At 38.4% G+C, this 17,326-nt stretch overlaps 1 protein-coding gene and 1 non-coding gene across 13 annotated transcripts in view; one reads left to right on the plus strand and one right to left on the minus strand.

Moving 5' to 3' along the window:
• The first annotated feature begins 52 nt into the window (after positions 1–52).
• Positions 53–17,326, plus strand: part of ZNF568 (zinc finger protein 568) — a 40,361-nt gene continuing 23,087 nt past the window's right edge. Inside the window, exons 1-5 of one of the 12 annotated variants that reach the window (XM_036832812.1) lie at positions 53–367; positions 1,451–1,521; positions 5,128–5,243; positions 5,455–5,546; positions 7,070–7,128. In XM_036832812.1, coding sequence (XP_036688707.1) covers positions 5,471–5,546; positions 7,070–7,128 — 135 coding nt within the window. In that variant the 5' untranslated portion in view covers positions 53–367; positions 1,451–1,521; positions 5,128–5,243; positions 5,455–5,470. Of the gene's footprint in view, positions 375–401; positions 1,332–1,450; positions 1,522–5,127; positions 5,244–5,266; positions 5,547–7,069; positions 7,129–17,326 lie in introns of those variants that run through there. The other 11 variants (XM_036832802.1, XM_036832809.1, XM_036832813.1 and 8 more) reach the window with 11 other exon arrangements.
• Positions 10,288–10,417, minus strand: LOC118886023. Its single transcript, XR_005017651.1, has one exon. It is a non-coding gene; the product is annotated as a small nucleolar RNA SNORA25 (small nucleolar RNA).

A 17,326-nucleotide genomic window follows, 5' to 3' on the forward strand; every position in this document is an offset into this window, starting at 1 on the left:
GTTGAGTCGGGTCGCGAGGGCTTCTGGGAGGCGTTGTGTAGTGGAACTTCCGTTGGGAGGCGGGCGCGGAGGGTTGGTTCGGCGTTACCGGCGTCTGGCTCGGGCCATCGTGCGTGTCACCTTCACCCAGCCTCCCAGAAACTGCGCGTTAGATGTGCACTCGGGCCTTTCCGGCAGGTGACGCTACCGCGTCCCCGGAGCGGGACTTGAAGGAGGGCCTCAAGCAATCTGGGCTGAACCAGCGCGCGCCGCTGACGGGGCGGAGCCTTTAAGGAGGCCCAGAGTGTCTGGAGTAGTGGCAGTGCAGAGTGCTCGGGGTGGGAGTACGCTCCTGGAGCGTGGCTGGAGTTGTTGGAACAAGAAACTGGTGAAGAGTTAGTGTGTGTGTGATTATGATGGTCTGTGGGGTTGTGATCCTGTGTGTGTGTGTGTGATTGTGATGATGCGACAGTGATGGGGGTGTGGTTGTGTTGAGTGTGGTGGAGTAATTGTGATGGGATATTTGTGTCATGGTGATGTTTGTAATTGTCTGTGATTTATGATAACGTGTGTGGTGTTGTCTGTGATTGTCAGGTAGATGTGCAGAGTATGGAGGTGTTTGCAATTGTGATATGTGTAGTGGTTCTTGTCTTACCTCATTTGACTTTTGTGTAGCCTTTGGCATAATTGGTAACCGCATGAAAAAATTTTCTGTATTTGGTTTCACGTGGTCTTTCCTCCCCATTGGCCACTCTTTCTTAGTCCCCTTTGCTGCCCTTTTTTGCCCCCAGCAGTTCTTGGCCCGGTTCTGTTGTGCTCCAGTTTCCCTTGGTGATCTTTTCCAGATTTATTATTTCATCTTCCTATGTCTTCTTTTATTATATGTATTAGTTATTGTGATCATAATAATGCTGCCTAACAAACCACTCTTAAACTCAGTGGCATGAAACAGCAAGCATTTATTCTCTTGTTCACAGGTTTGCAGGTTCTGTGTTCAGCTTATCTAGGCTGGGCTTGCCTGGGTGGCTGGACTGCAGAATCGATTCAGACCTGCTCCACATGTATTCTTTCTGCAGCTCAGGCTAAAAGGACAGTGGTTACCAGGACATGTGCTTCTCCTGGTGGATCACCAGCATACAAGACAGATCATAAAAACACCCTTAAAAACCTCTGCTCCAAAGTATACTAATACTAGGTTAGCTAAAGCTATTCAGGTGCCTAAGTGTAACATTAATTACACCCAGTCAGAGGGCAAGACAAAAAGTGTGAATGTGTAATCCTCTTAGCGGAGGGTGAAACATTGGGACCAAGATTCCAATCTATGACATTAAGAAACATGCCTCTTTATCCTGGTGAATGTCTTTTAGTCCATGTTCTCATTTGTCTGATAATATTGCTTCTCACGTTTTGTTATTGTATTTTCCAGGAATTTCATTTTACAACCCCTTCCCTTTATGTCTTTATACTTCAGGTCTGTCTCTTGTTAAGAGCATATTGCTGGGCTTTTCCCCTTTTTATCCTGTTTGACTGTTATTTTAATAGGTGAGTTTAATTCATTTACATTTATTGTGATTGCTGATAAAAATTTGTTTTATTTTCTATTATGCCTTCTTTTTTATTGTGCAGGTTTACCTTATCCCCATTTCTTTCTCCAATGCTTTGGTTTCTTATCCTTGAATTTTTTTGTAAATTAATTAATTTATTTATTTTTGGCTGCGTTGGGTCTTCGTTGCTGCGTGTGGGCTTTCTCTAGTTGTGGTGAGCGGGCTTCTCATTGCAGTGGCTTCTCGTTGCAGAGAACGGGCTCTAGGGCATGTGGGCTTCAGTAGTTTTGGCTCATGGGCTCTAGAGCTCAGGCTCAGTAGTTGTGGTGCACGGGCTTAGTTGCTCCGCGACATGTGGGATCTTCCTGGACCAGGGCTCGAACCCATGTCCCCTGCATCGTCAGCCGTATTCTTAACCACTGTGCCACCAGCGAAGCCCTCTTATCCTTGAATTTTTAACATGCATGTTTAACAAAACCCAAACTTAAATAAGGTTTTAGAACACTTGAACTCCAAACTACCCACCCATTTCTATGTTATTCTTATCTGATATTTTGCTTTCTTCTAATTTTAATTACCCCAAATTAGTATTTATTCATTTGCTCAATATGTACAGCTGACCTTTGAACAACGTGGGGGTCCGATTCCCTCCCCACCCCTTGCAGTCAAAAATCTAAGTAGAACTTTACAGTTGGCCCTCTGTATCCTAGGTTCTGCAGCTGCAGATTCAACCAACCTCAGATCGTGTAGTAGTACTGTAGTATGTATTTACTGAAAAAAAAATCTGCGTGTAAGTGGACCCACACTGTTCAAACCCGTGTTGTTCAAGGGTACACTCTGTGTGTATTTTTTTTAATTGTGGTAAAATAGAGATGACATAACACATGACATAAAATTTGCTATCATAATATCTGTACCCCTATGTTCGTTGCAACAATATTCACAGTAGCCAAGATATGGAAACATCTATCCATTAACAGATGAATGGGTAGAGAAAATGTGGCATATATGTACACTGGAATATTATTCAGCCTTAAGAAAGAAGGAAATCCTGACATTTGTGACAACATGGATGAACCTTTAGGACATTATGCTAAATGAAATAAGCCAGTTACAGGACAAATACTACATGATTCTTTTACATGAGGTATTGAAAATAATCAGACTCAAAGAAGCAGGGAGTAGAATGGTGGTTGCCAAGGGCTGGGAGAGAGGGAAATGGGGAATTGTTTTCCAATAGGTACAAAGTTTCTGTTATGTAAGATGAATAAGTTCTAGAGCCCTGTACAACATAGTACCTATATTAACAAAGTGGTACTATGCACTTTAAAATACGTTGAGAGTAGATCTCATGTTAGCTGTTCTTACTGGAAAAAAAACACAAAGCACAAGGAAGTGTTTGGAGGTGATGGATATGTTTAGTACCTTGGTTATGGTATTGGTATTAACAGGTATATGAATATGTCCAAACTGATCAGGACATATACACGTAGATTTGTGCAGGGTTTTTTTGTATCAGATATACCTCAATAAAGGCAAAAAAAATACACAAAAATTTTACCATCTTACCAACCATTTTTAAGTGTTCAGTGGCATTACATCCATCATGGCTGTGCCACCATCACCATCTGTTTATCCATAGAACTCTTTTTATCTTGCAAAACAGAAACTGTACCCATTAAACAATAACTCCCCATTCCTTCAGTCCCCCAGTTCCAGGCAACCACCATTCTACTTTCTGTCCCTATGAATTTGACTTTACCTCATTATGTACTCTGTGTACCAGATTGTACAGTATTTGTCCTTTTGTGACTGGTTTATTTAACTTAGCATAATGTTCTCAAGGTTCATCCATGTTAAAGCATGTGTCAGAGTTTTCTTCCTTGTTAAGGCTGAATAATATTTCATTGATTGTATATACCACATTTTGTTTATCCATTTATCTGTCAGTGGACAGTTGGATTGTTTGTTTCTTTTGACTATTCCAAATAATGCTGCTACAAACATGGGTGTACAAATACCTGTTCAAGTCCTTGCTTTCAGTTCTTTTAGGTATATATCCACAAGTGGAATTTATGGATCATATAGTAATTCTATTCTTAATTTTTTGACTGCCATACTGTTTTCCCTAGTGGCTATACCAGTTTATCAACATATTTTTTGAGCACCTACTATCAGTGGCAAAAAGACAAAAATAAATCCCTGTTTTCATGTATTTTATATGAGGAGGTGGAAAGACAATATGCATGATAAATTATATAATTTGTTAGTGATAATTGCCATTCGAAAAAAATAGAAACTGTGTGAGGGACAGTAGGAGTATATCCCAAGCATAACACTTCTCAAAATTTATTATAATTGAATGTTTTCTGTTTTATTATTTCTTTTCTGTCATTCAGAGTAAGGATTAGTCTACTCTCTTGCGTATCATTTTTTTCACCATAGATGATAAATTAATGTCATGTGACAATGTCACTGTGACATGAGTATAATTCTCATTTCAAATGACGAGCATGGGAGTTCTATGTTACAACTCTCGTTTATCTCAGTTGTCAAGATAGATAGGAAATGGAGTAGCTGGACTTTTAATGCACCTCTCTTTCACACCAAATCTGGGGTTGCTGAAAATCTGAATGTTTTTTGACTCAGCTTTATATCTGTCACTGCATCAGGCCTACACCTTTATGCTTACAAAAGATATTTGAGGAGCAGATATTATGTGAACATCACTATTGTATTCACTTTGTTTCTAGACTCTTAGTGTTTCTATTGGTTCAGCCTGAGTTGCTGAGTCTTTGAGTTTTCTTCCAGACTCCTGCTGTCTCAGCATTTCTGGTCAGTGACTCCAGGGACTGTGAATTACAAGCAAGGAAGCTAATTGTTTGGGACTGTATTAATTATCTATTACTGTGTAATAAGGTACCTCAAAATTTAGTGGCTTAAACAACAATAAACATATATTAAACAACAATAAACATTTATTATCTCAGTTTTTGGGGAGTGGAGAGTGACTTAGCTGGGTATTCTGGCTCAGATATTTCATTAAGTTGCAGTCAATTGCTGGCAGGGCTGCAGTCATCAGAAGGCTAATGGGGACTGGAGGATTTGCTTCCAAGATGGCTGGCAAGTTGGTGTTGGCTGCTGGCACAAGCCTCTCCCTGAGGCTTGTTGAGTGTCTTCATGGCATGGTGGCTGGCTTCCTTCAAAGTGCGTGATTCAAAAATGTGCAAGACAGGCTTCCCTGGTGGCGCAGTGGTTGAGAATCTGCCTGCCGATGCAGGGGACATGGGTTCGAGCCCTGGTCTGGGAGGATCCCACATGCCGCGGAGCAACTAGGCCCGTGAGCCACAATTACTGAGCCTGCGCGTCTGGAGCCTGTGCTCCGCAACGAGAGGCCATGACAGTTAGAGGCCCGCGCACCACGATGAAGAGTGGCCCACGCTTGCCACAACTAGAGAAAGCCCTCGCACAGAAACGAAGACCCAACACAGCCATAAATAAAAAAAAAAAAAAAAATGTGCAAGACAGAAACCACGATGTCTTTTATGACCTAACCTTGGAAGTCACACACTGTCATTTCTGCAATATCCTATTGGTTATACAGGTCAACTCTATTCAGTGTGGGAGGGGTGTATGAAAGACATGAATACCAGAAGACAATGATCATTGGGGGCCACCTTGGAGGCTGGTTCCCATAGGGATCCAGTGAGAAGACATCAGGTAAATTGGATTTATATCATAAGCCCACAGGTCCTGGCTCCACAAAGATAAGACAGATCTGTGATGTGAGGATAAAGAACCGTGAAGAGCAGGTATCTATCGTGGAAGGAGACCTCCTGATCTGAGACCTTCCCTGGAAGCTGGGGAGTCCTGAGATAGAGTGGACCCTGGAATTGCTAGACCTGCACCCTATCTTAACCCCTCTGTTTAGAGTGGGAAAGGCCTGAATGACATCTCAACCTTCAGAGATCAGCAGTAGCTGTGTGACAACGGAGCGTTTGACCCAGATGATGGAAAGGACAGGTGAGGTGGCTCAGAGATGGGCAGAGTTTAGGAGAGAGTCTGTAAAAAGAGTTACGAAGTTCAGTACTCCTACCAAGAAAGTTCACAAGTTATTGACCGTGTTGACGTTTGTTTTTTATTTTATTCACTTGACAACTGTTTTTTAAAATAAATTTTTAATATAATTCCTATTTTTCTTAAATACATTTAGATTTTTTTTAAAGTACTGTTAAATATATAACTGTAAACAAAAGTTTCCTGTTCCATTCCTTCCCATACCCTGGTCCCACTACCCATAGGCAATTACTTGGAACATTTTTTTCTGGATATTCTGGTATTCAGCTCTGCTTTCCTGAATAACATCCTCATACTGCTAATGTTTGAATTCAGTTTTAGATATTTCCTATTGACTTTTGACAGTAGAAATAAGGATTTATCTCTGTTTTCTATCTAACCCCTTCCTCATCACCCTCACCCCACCCCGACTCCCACCCACTCTTCTCCTTGCCCTTCTTTCTAATATGGTGTTTTGTTCGAGGTTGGAGGTTGACCAAATGTCAGGATATGTATGCATTTTCTTTTGAGCTAGTCAGTTTTCCCAGCAAGAAGTCCTAGATTGTTTGAGGAGTATAAGCCAGGACTCCTGCTTTTGGGAGGCAAAGAAAAGAAAAAAGTTGAGGGGAGCACTTCATCTTTCAATCTGACAGCTTTTACTTAATTCCCTTATTTTCTCTACATTGCTTCAACCCCACCTTGTATGTAGTTCCCTGTTTTTCAGCCCCACCCCAAACTCCTGCCTGTAGCAGTACCTAATACCTCCATTCCTGAGCCTTTCAAGTGTTCTGCCATGGTTTCCCCACCCTCACTTAAGCTTCATCTTTCTCTAAGTTAGAAACCAGTCATTTGCTCTCTATCTTTCAAAATTTTGTTGACATCTCTTATCCGCTAAAATCTTCTGTATTCTTTGTCCTTGTGAGATTGTTTCTTTTGTTTCTTTTGTTTTGGTTGTGTTTCAGAGAGAGCAGAAATAAATGCAAGTATTCAGTCTTCCATTTTTAACCTTAAGGCCCTGAAATTTTTAGGGTAAAAAATAAGTCAATTAAGTTATTTTAAAATGTCTTTAGAATTATAACTGCATTTCATTCCATCATATGAATGTTCCACAATGCCTGTAACCTGTCTCTGATTAAAGTTTTTTCCAAATTCTTTACAGTGCTTCATAAATAATTTAATCCTTAAATCTTTGTGGTATTTATTATTATGTACTTTAAAAAATCTCCTATTAGGAATAAAATAGCAGGAAACTAGGGAAATAGATTCATTGGGCACCCTAGACTTAGCCCTCCAGAAATTCCCATAGAACCCTGTATGATTAAATTACAAGCCATCTGTGTACATTTCAGTGTCTCTGTAGCCTGGTGGTGGTTAATATTTCTCAAAGGTCTGAGGATCATTATAGGTGATCTTATAGCTGGTGCTGAAGATTTCTCTAGTCCTTTATCTGGAGCTCTGAAGTAAACAGATTTTTATTTCTCTTTCCTCAGCTTGGTATTCTCCAGATTCTGCCCTTTTCAAGGAAGAAGAGGATATGACCAGTTCTCTTGTACGTTGCTTTTTTTTTATTATTAATTAATTTATTTTTGGCTGCGTTGGATCTTCGTTGCTGTGCGCGGGCTTTTTCTAGTTGCGGCGAGCGGGGGCTACTCTTCATTGCGGTGCACGGGCTTCTCATTGCAGTGGCTTCTCTTGTTGCCAAGCCCGGCCTCTAGGCGTGCGGGCTTCAGTAGTTGCAGCACACCGGCTCAGTAGTTGTGGCACATGGGCTTAGTTGCTCCGCAGCATGTGGGATCCTCCTGGACTAGGGCTCGAACCCGTCTCCCCTGCATTGGCAGGCAGATTCTTAACCACTGCGCCACCATGGAAGTCCCCTCTTGTACGTTTTAAGCATTTATTTGTTTCCTGCATTATTTTACAATGCAGTTGCAATGGGTTACCTTAACCTACCAGTAAGTTGGAAAAAACTAAATCAAAAATCAAGGTGAGGAAAAATACAGCTAGAAGGTCAGAACCTGGGGAAATTTGACATATGGCTATGCAGAAACAGGTCCATACAGGATTATAAAACTTGAGTTCAAATTTGAGGAACTTCCATGGCAGTCCAGTGGTTAAGACTTTCCCTTCCAATGGAGGGGTTGAGGGTTCAATTCCCTGGTCAGGGAGCTGAGACCCCACATTTCTCACGGCCCAAAAAGCAAAACATAAAACAGAAGCAATATTGTAGCAAATTTAATAAAGACTTTAAAAATGGTCCACATACAAAAAATCTTTAAAAAAATTTTTTTGAATATGATCTGGAGAAGCAAAAGCAAACTGAGACATAAAGTTCATCCCATAATTTGCACTACTTATGAGGAAAAAGCTTATAATTCAGGAAAGAAGAAAGCTTTTTATTGGCACCTAGGTCAAAAAGAAATCCAAAATAATTCCATAATTCTTACGATTTTAAGCTCAGTTTATTAAAAGTCCTTCTTGGCCATAGATTAAAAACTAGAATTATCAGGAAGAGTAAATCGAGTACTTCTTTCAGATGATCCTCCATATATATTTCCTTCAGTTGAGACTTTTTTTTTTTTTTTTTAAAGAATTATTTATTTATTTATTTTTGGCGTGTTGGGTCTTTGTTTCTGTGCGAGGGCTTTCTCTAATTGTGGCAAGCGGGAGACACTCTTCATCGCGGTGCGCGGGCCTCTCATTATCGCAGCCTCTCTTGTTGCAGAGCACAGGCTCCAGACGCGCAGGCTCAGTAGTTGTGGCTCACGGGCCCAGTTGCTCTGCAGCATGTGGGATCTTCCCAGACCAGGGCTCGAACCCATGTCCCCTGCATTGGCAGGCAGATTCTCAACCACTGCGCCACCAGGAAAGCCCGAGACTTTTTAAGTTGAGCTAAAATATATACTAAAATTCTGTGGCAGAATTTTTATAGTTCTGGTATCTGTAACTCTCCACGTCTTTTTTTTATGGTCTCAAAAGATACAGTATTCTTCATCTTCTTACAAAATGACTCATTTTCCTCTGCTGTTGATTCTTTTTGTTTCCAACACTGGAATCCCTCATACTTCTGTATTTTAAATATTTTCCACTGCCTCTTTTTCCTCAGCTCATATCTTTTCCATCCTGAAACACATACACACTTCTATTGACCATATGATTCTGTGGCTTATCCAGTTACTTCTCCTTTCGGCAGAGTGGTTTTCTGGGCCTAGACAGACTTGGGTTCAAATCTTGGCTCAGTGACTTACTAAGTGCATGATTATGGGCAAGTTTCTTAATCTCTTTGGCCTTAGTTACATCATCTGTAAGTGGGGATAATAATAATACTTACCCCATAGGAATATTGGGAGGGTTAAATGCATAGTAAGTGCTCCATAAATGATAAATATTGTTAATAATTATTAGCTATATAAATCTTTCTACCTGAAAAGGTCTTTGAATGTGTTCGCTGTATTCATTGACCTACTTTTTTACTTTAACATATGAAACTGATAAGATAAAAGAGTAGATGCCTCATTTGTGTTCACAAAATTAATCCTTCTCTTCAATAAAACTACCATAAACACTGTAATAAGGCAAAACTGGAAACAGTTTTTGTAATACATATGCAGAAATATACTAGCAATTCTTAAAAACCAATAATTAAGAAAATAGAAAATTGGGTGAAGAACATGAGCAAGCAGTTGGAAAAAATGCAAGTGGCCAATAAATATTTTAAAATAAAAATGTCACAGAAAAAAAGACTATTCAGATTTGTAGATACATTTTTTAGATGTATTTTGAATTAGTGGGTAATAACCATCTTTTATGAGAGGATTCCAAATAATTAGTTCACATGTGAATTTTCCTTATAAAGTAAAAAGCTGGAGATAAGGAGTTGTGATCTACAAATAGGACACTCTATTAAGCTTTCAAAAACTTCATTCAGTTCCTTTCAGACACCAGAGCCAGACATCTTGGTCTGGACTATCAAACAGAAATGGACTGCCTATGTTTCTGGGCATTCATTCTAGAATATGGATGTAAATATATTCCGTGGCAGCTTTTATTTATATTTGAATAGACTACCCAGCAGCTAGAAAAATCTTCTACAGCAATAAGTATAATAGCTTTACTGAGTACCTATTATGTGCCAGGTATATTGTGCTATAAGCTTAACATAGCTTATTTCATGTAATCATTATCAGAAGTGTGTAAGGTAGATATTATTTTAATTTTTACAGAGAAAGGAAGTGAAGCACACAGATTAAGAAACTTACATAACTTCATGCATCTAGTGTGCAGTAAAGCCAGGATTCAAACCCATGCAACCTGACTCTAGGACCACACTCTTATGATACTGTACAAATGGAAATCCACTCATGAGTGAAGAAATGCAAATTTTGCCAATTGACTGTTCATATTATTTGTCCATTTTATGCCATTAGTCCTTTTTCTACTTGAAATTAAGGGATTTTAAGAATGCCTGCTTCAGCATTAGGATTTATGGAGATATCTTCTTCTAATTTGTCACTTATATGTTATCGTGTATCTTTTGTTGTATATAAACTTTAAATTTGGATAGTTTCATCTAGCATATGATAAGTTTGTGCATACAGTAAGAATTCAGTCAAAATTAATATGCAACATTAATTTTTATTGTTGTTGTTAAACTTGGGAAACATTTATTTTTACTTTCCCATATCAGCAATCATGGATATAAGTGGTTAAATCTTGTATATCCTCAGGAAGACATAGCACTGTTGAGTGACTATTATTACATCCCATGGAGAACTTCAGTCTTTGGTCACAGCATTAAGAGCTCCTGGTTTTGGTCTCATAAGCCCTCTTTGAAATGACATATGCAACATTAATGTTTAATAGTCTTCTTTCATGAGTTGCCAATGTTGGTATTTTATAAGATATCTTTCCTAATGTTATGTTACAGTTTCTTTTCAAAGCTTTGCTTTTCATATTTAGTCTTTGATCCAACTGGAATTCAATTTTGTAATTGGTCCAAGGTAGGAATTTACTGATAATTATATCAGTAAAATTATTTTTGCATGTAGGTGACCAGTGTTCCAATACCATTTGTTAAATAGATCTTTACTTTGTGATGCCACCTTTATAATATACATGCTTAATCGTTTCTAGGCTCTTTATTCTGTTTCTTTAATCTATTTGTCTACATCTATACCGGTACTATGCTCTGTGTGTGTGTGTGTGTGTGTGTGTGTGTGTGTGTGTGTGTGTGTGTGTGTGTGTATGTGTTTACATTGTCTTAACTACTTTAACTTTATAATAACCCTGTTTGCTTGGCAGGGATTTCCCCACTTCCCACTACACAAATGTTCCAGTTTTAAAAAATTTCTCAGCTACTTTGGGACCTCTGTGCTTTCATTTGAATTTTAGAATCAGTTTATCTAGCTCTAAGGAAAAAACGCTGTTGGGATTTTAATTGGAATTGCAAAGAATTGTAGACTACAGACCTTCCTGACTTACATCCTGATAAACCCATCATAACTTGAAAATAGCATAAATTGAAAATACATTTAATACACCTAACCTACCAAACATCATAGCTTAGTTTAGCCTACCTTAAATACGCTGAGAACACTTACATTAGCCTTCAATCATCTAACACAAAGCCTATTTGATAATAAAGTGTTGAATATCTCATGTGATTTATTGACTGCTGTACTGAAAATGAAAAACAGAATGGTTTAATGGGTATAGAATGGTTTTAAGGGTGTACTGGTTGTTTACCCATGTGATCACATGGCTGACTGGGAGCTATGGCTTGTTGCCGCTGCCCGGCATCACCAGAGAGTATCATACCACATAAAGCTAGCCTGAGAAAAGATCAAAACTTAAAATTCAAGGTATCTATGTTTTCTGTGTGTATCACTTTTGCACCATTGTAAAGTCGAAAATTCATAAGTTAAACTATCTTAGGTTGGGGACTGTCTGTAATTGGAGAAGAATTGAGTGAAACATTTTTTTCTGTCTATCAGAAAGATGTTTCAATTTAAGGAAATCCATTAATATAATTTATCATATTCAAAAAAATATATAATCAGCTCCATAGAGCTACTAATTTTTTTTTAAATCAGAATTTGAGATTTTTTAAAGAGGATCTATTTATAAAATAGAAGTAAAAGGACACTTCCTTAACATGATATTTTAAAAAATTATTCTACACACATACTAAGCTAAAGGCCAGAACCATGTTTCCTGCGGGAAATGATACATATTCCTACTAAAGTCAGGAACATGACCAGATTACTCATGGTACCACATTTATTTACTGTAATTCTATATGCATATAGAAAAGAAAAAAAAGATAAAAATTGGGAAGGTGCATAAAAAATTATATCTAGGCGATACAATTATGTATGTGGGCAGTTGAAGAGGAAACGAGAGAATTCAATACAGTATGGAAACAAAATTAATATACAGAAATCAACAGCATTTCTATATACAAACCACTAATCAGTTCAAAAGTAAAATGGAAGGTGGGAATTCCCTGGCAGTCCAGTGGTTAGGACTCGGTGCTTTCACTGCCATGGCCCAGGTTCATTCCCTGGTCGGGGAACTAATATCCTGCAAACCTCACGGTGCAGCCAAAAAAAATTAAAATTAAAAAATAAATACAATGGAAGAAAAATGTTAAGAGTAGAAACAAAATCCTAAAGGAAAAAAAAAATGTATCCGATGTATATGGGAGAAAGAAACCTTTAAAGCATTACTGAGACCTAAAAGAGGATTTGAATAAATTTTTAATACATACTTTTTTTGGAAAAGATCATCATTATTAAATCAATATAAATTCTCTTTAATCTTGAGATTTATTGGAATCTCAAATATTCTAAATATTCTTTTTAAGGCAAGTCTATTCAAGCTGAGTGTAGAAGACATTTGAAAAATAAGTGTGTAAAATATCCAAGAAAAAATATGAAAAATGTTATGTGTTATGCTCTAAGTTTTAAAAAGAAGAATATTCGTTTAATGTTTGTGTGACTTTAAGGAAAAAAAAAAACTTATACAAAAAGTTGCCGGTCAGAAAGAAAAAAGTTGCCAGTCAGCATATATACCATAGAACTAACATGTAATTACCTTTATGCCTTCACTGTAAACTTTGTTATTTTTAAAAAAAGATTTATCATATTAAGTATCATAAAAATGAAGGAGAGGAAACTGCTGTGATACCAGCAGGACCTCTGGAAATGCTAAGGCTTCCTGCCAGGGCCCAGGAGATACTCATCTTTTTCTTGGTTCTGTCTGACAGGAGGAGGAATAAAATTTAATGACACGAACTGTGAATTTGTGTTTTTTAACAATCCTCTTTGTTCCTTGCTCCTAATATGGAATTCTTGACATATGTATGTAAAGAGAGTCAACATCTTAGGAAAATAGACTATTTGTTCTAAAGCACTGATTCATCATTTTATACAGTTAGAAATTAACCCATATTTACTTTTGTTACTTGTTTTATAATTTTTGGCAGGAGTACAATTTTTTTTTTTGGTATGAAATTTATGCTAATTTACTAGTTAGTGGGAAAGATGTTTTAATGCTAATTTACTAGCACTAGTAGAAAATATATTTTCTTTGTTGTTGTTCTTCCCTATTTTTTTTAGTGGTTCATATTCCATAGGGGTTATCTATTCCTGAAACATTTATTGAATGATTATTGGGTGCCAACCTCAGTTCTGAGTGCTTCACAGTTTTTGGTCTCATTTAGTCCTCATAACACCCCTTGGAGGAAAACGCCACTTTACAGATGAGGCTCAAATTTGGCTATTTGTCGATTTTAGTTTAAAAAAAAACTTTTTTTGTTTTTGGCTGCGCTGTGAGGCTTGTGGGATCTTAGTTCCCAACCAGGGATTGAACCCGAGCCATGGCAGTGAAAGCGCCGAGTCCTAACCACTGGACTGGCAGGGAATTCCCACACGATTAAATTTTGAAGCCAGGATTTGAACTCATGATGTCAGACTCTACAGCCTGTTAACCAGTAAAAATATCTAAATCCAGCTCCATTTTGAGAGCCTAATTCTTTGAAAAATTTTCAATCAGGTATCTTTTCAGCTTTTCTGCTGCTTTTATGAGACCTTTATGCTCATGCAGGTTGACTATGTGGGCTTTGGGCTCTGCTTTGGGCTGCAGATCACCTGGCCCTGACTCAGGCTGTGGCATGGGCACATCTCCTCCACGTGCGTTCATTCAGGTGAAAGAGCAGCAGCTTTCTGGGGCAGGGTCTTCACTTGCCAGATCACTGGAGTACATGAACCAAGTCAAGGATGTGTTTAAAAACAAAATTCAACTGATTACATTTTGAAGATCTTATTGGCTTTATTCAATGATTCATGAGTCAGGGAACATCCAATCTAGCAGATACATAGAACTCTGAGGAGCTGTACCAAGTCAAAGACTTTTATAGGCAGAAGGGAGTGGGAATAAGGAAGTTAGAGTAGCAAAAAGTGGATTGGTTCTGGCCAGGTTACTTTCCTTTAGGGGATGATAGGGTCTATCAGGCAGATTACCTCACTAATGCTGATCAGGTGATTCCTGCTTGACTAGTTTAAGGTTTTATTTCTAGGAGAGGCTGAAATTGTAGGTAAGTCTCAGTTTGGTGACATGAGGCTTAGCATAAGTGACTCCATTTTGGGCCTGTTGTCTTGTTTTTAACAGGTATAAGCGCATTTCAGGCCTCAACTCACATCATGTTCACTGACATTCCTTTAGCTCTAACAAATGGCTCATTCAGGGCCCACACTGGGGGATGGGACATTAGCTAGAGACACAAATGAATATTTGTGGAATAATAATCAAGTTAATCAGTAACATTTTCTGATGGAATTATTTTTATTGGAATTTTTTTAAAACTTGAAATACATTGAAACAGTCTCACAACCTAAAAAACACTTTGTTGACATATAAGTCACATACCATAAAATTGACACATTTAAAGTATATAATTCAATGATTTTTAGTATGAGTTGCCATTACCACAATCAATGTTAGAACATTTCATCACCCTAAAAAGGAACTCTGTACCCATGAGCTATCACTTCCCATTTCCCCCCAAGTCTCCTTTGTACTTTCTGTTTCTATGGATTTGCCTATTCTGGACATTCATGTAAATGGAATCATATAATATATGGTCCTTTGTGACTGTTTTCTTTCACTCAGCATAATGTTTTCAAGGCTCATCCATTTTGTAGCTTGTATCAGTACTTTGTTTCTTTTTATTTCCAAATAGTATTCTCTTATATGAATATGACTTTTTTTATAAATGTATTTATTTATTTATATTTTATTTTTTTGGCTGTGTTGGGTCTTCGTTGTGGCAAGTGGGGGCTACTCATCGTTGTGGTGCACGGGCTTCCCATTGCAGTGGCTTCTGTTGTTGCGGAGCATGGGCTCTAGGCATGTGGGCTTCAGTAACTGTGGCACAGGGGCTCAGTAGTTGTCGCTCATGGGCTCTAGAGCTCAGGCTCAGTAGTTGCGGTGCATGGCTTAGTTGCTCCACAGCATGTGGGATCTTCCTGGACCAGGGCTCGAACCCATGTCCCCTGCATTGGCAGGCAGATTCTTAACCACTGCGCCACCAGGAAAGTCCTGAATATGACATATTTTATTTATCTTTTTATCAGTTAATGGACATTTGAATTATTTCCACTTTTTGGCTATTACAAATAATGTAGCTAAGAACATTTGTGTACAAGTTTTTATGTGGGCAATATTTTTAGTTCTCTCATTATATGTAGTGGAATTGCTAGCTTATACAGTAACTCTACATTTAACTTTTTAAGGAACTGCCCCACTATTTTACACAACAGTTGTACCATCTTACGTTTCCACCAGCAGTGGATGAGGATTCTAGTCTCTCCACATCCTCATCAACACTTATTATTATCTGTCCTTTTGATTATAACCATCTAGTGGTTGTGAAGTGATATTTCATTGTGATTTTGATTTACGTGTACCTGGTAATTAGTGATGTTGAGCATCTTTTCATGTGCTTATTGGCCATTTGTATATCTTCTTTGAAGAAATGTTTATTTAGATCCTTTGCCCATTTTTTAATTGGTTTGTCTTTTTATTATTTAATTGTAAGAGATCTTCATATATATTCTAGATATGTTTCTTATCTGGTATATGATCTGTAAATATTTTCTCCCAGCCTATGGGTTGTCTTTTCACTTTCTTGATGATGTCCTTGAAAGCACAAGATTTTTACATTTTTCTGATGTCCATTTTTATTTAATTTTCTTTTGTTGCTTGTGCTTTTGGTGTCATATCTTAAAAAACCATTGCCTATCCACAGTTACAATTTACCCTTTTTTTTCATTCGTTTTTTCCTTTCACATAGTCATAATATCTCAATTTTATTTCAACTCCAAGTTTTTTTTTTTTTTCCATTTGTGTTTTTGGGTTTTCTTTTATTCTGGTTCCTTGGCAATGTATATAGCTTTTAGATTAGATCTTCATTCTCCATCCTTCATGTTTGTATCATCTCTCAACATTTTCATCTCTGGTGTGTGGGGCTGGGTCCTGGGCCCCCTGGTGGACAGGGTCATGTCCAGGGGTGGCTGTGGGCTCAGAGAATCTTAAGGCAGCCTGCTTGCTGGTGGATGGGTCTGTGTCCCTGCCTGGCTAATTGGTGGGCCTTAGGAGTCACAGTACTTTTGCCTACAAACTTGTGGGCAGTGTGGAGCTGAGTCCCAAGGCTAATAAGCTACAGAGAAGATTCCAAAATGGCACTTGCCAGCACCAGTGTCCATGTGGTTGAACGAACTCCCCAAAGTGGCTGCTGCCAGTTTCTATGTCCCCAGGGTGAGCTCAGGTTGCATCCTGCCTCTCCAGAAGACTCTCCAAGGTCAGCAGCGGGGTCTGAACCAGGCTCCTTTCAAATTCCTGCTGCTCCCCTGAGTCCCAGAGCACGTGAGATTTTGTGTGCGCCCTCTAAGAGTGGAGTCTCTGTTTCCTACAATCCTCTGGGTCACCTGAAAGTAAGCCCCACTGGCCTTCAAAGCCAAATGCTCTGGGGGCTTGTCTTCCCCAGTGCAGGATCCTCAGGCTCTAGAGCCCGATGTGGGGCTCAGACCCCTTGCTCCTTGTGGAAAACCTCTGCAATTGTAATTATTCTCCCATTTGTGTGTTTCCCATCCAGGAGTATGGGTCTTGACTATACGTTGACTCTACCACTCCTACCCATCTTGTTGTGGTTCGTTCTCTTTATAGGTTTCAGTCTTTTTCATCAACAGTTGCTCTGTAAATTAGCTGTAATTTTGGTGTGCCCATGAGAGGATGTGAGCTCAGGGTCTTTCTACTCCACCATCTTGAGCAGTATTTTATTCTTTCTGATGCTATTGTAAATGGGATTTGTTTTCCCTGATTTCATTTTTGGATGTTCACTGCAAATGTGTAGTTATACAATTGGGTTTTTACTATTGATCTTATATTCTGCAACCTTGCTGAAGTTGTTTATTAGTTCTAATAAAATTTTAGTGGATTTTTTATGTTTTCTGAAAATCATGTCATCTGAAAATAGAGATGGTTGTATTTTCTCCTTCCCAATCTGGATGCCTTTTATTTTCTTGCCTAATTGCTCTATTTAGAACCTTCACTGCAATGTTAATAGAAGTGGTAAGAATGTACATCCTTGTCTTGTTCCTGACCATAAGGGGAAAGCATCTAGTCTTTCACATTTAGTATGATGTTAGCTGTGGGGTGTTTGTAGATGTCTTATAACACATTGAGGAAGT

This window comes from Balaenoptera musculus, chromosome 19 (assembly GCF_009873245.2).
Source record: "Balaenoptera musculus isolate JJ_BM4_2016_0621 chromosome 19, mBalMus1.pri.v3, whole genome shotgun sequence".
NCBI classification, from domain to species: Eukaryota; Metazoa; Chordata; class Mammalia; order Artiodactyla; family Balaenopteridae; genus Balaenoptera; species Balaenoptera musculus.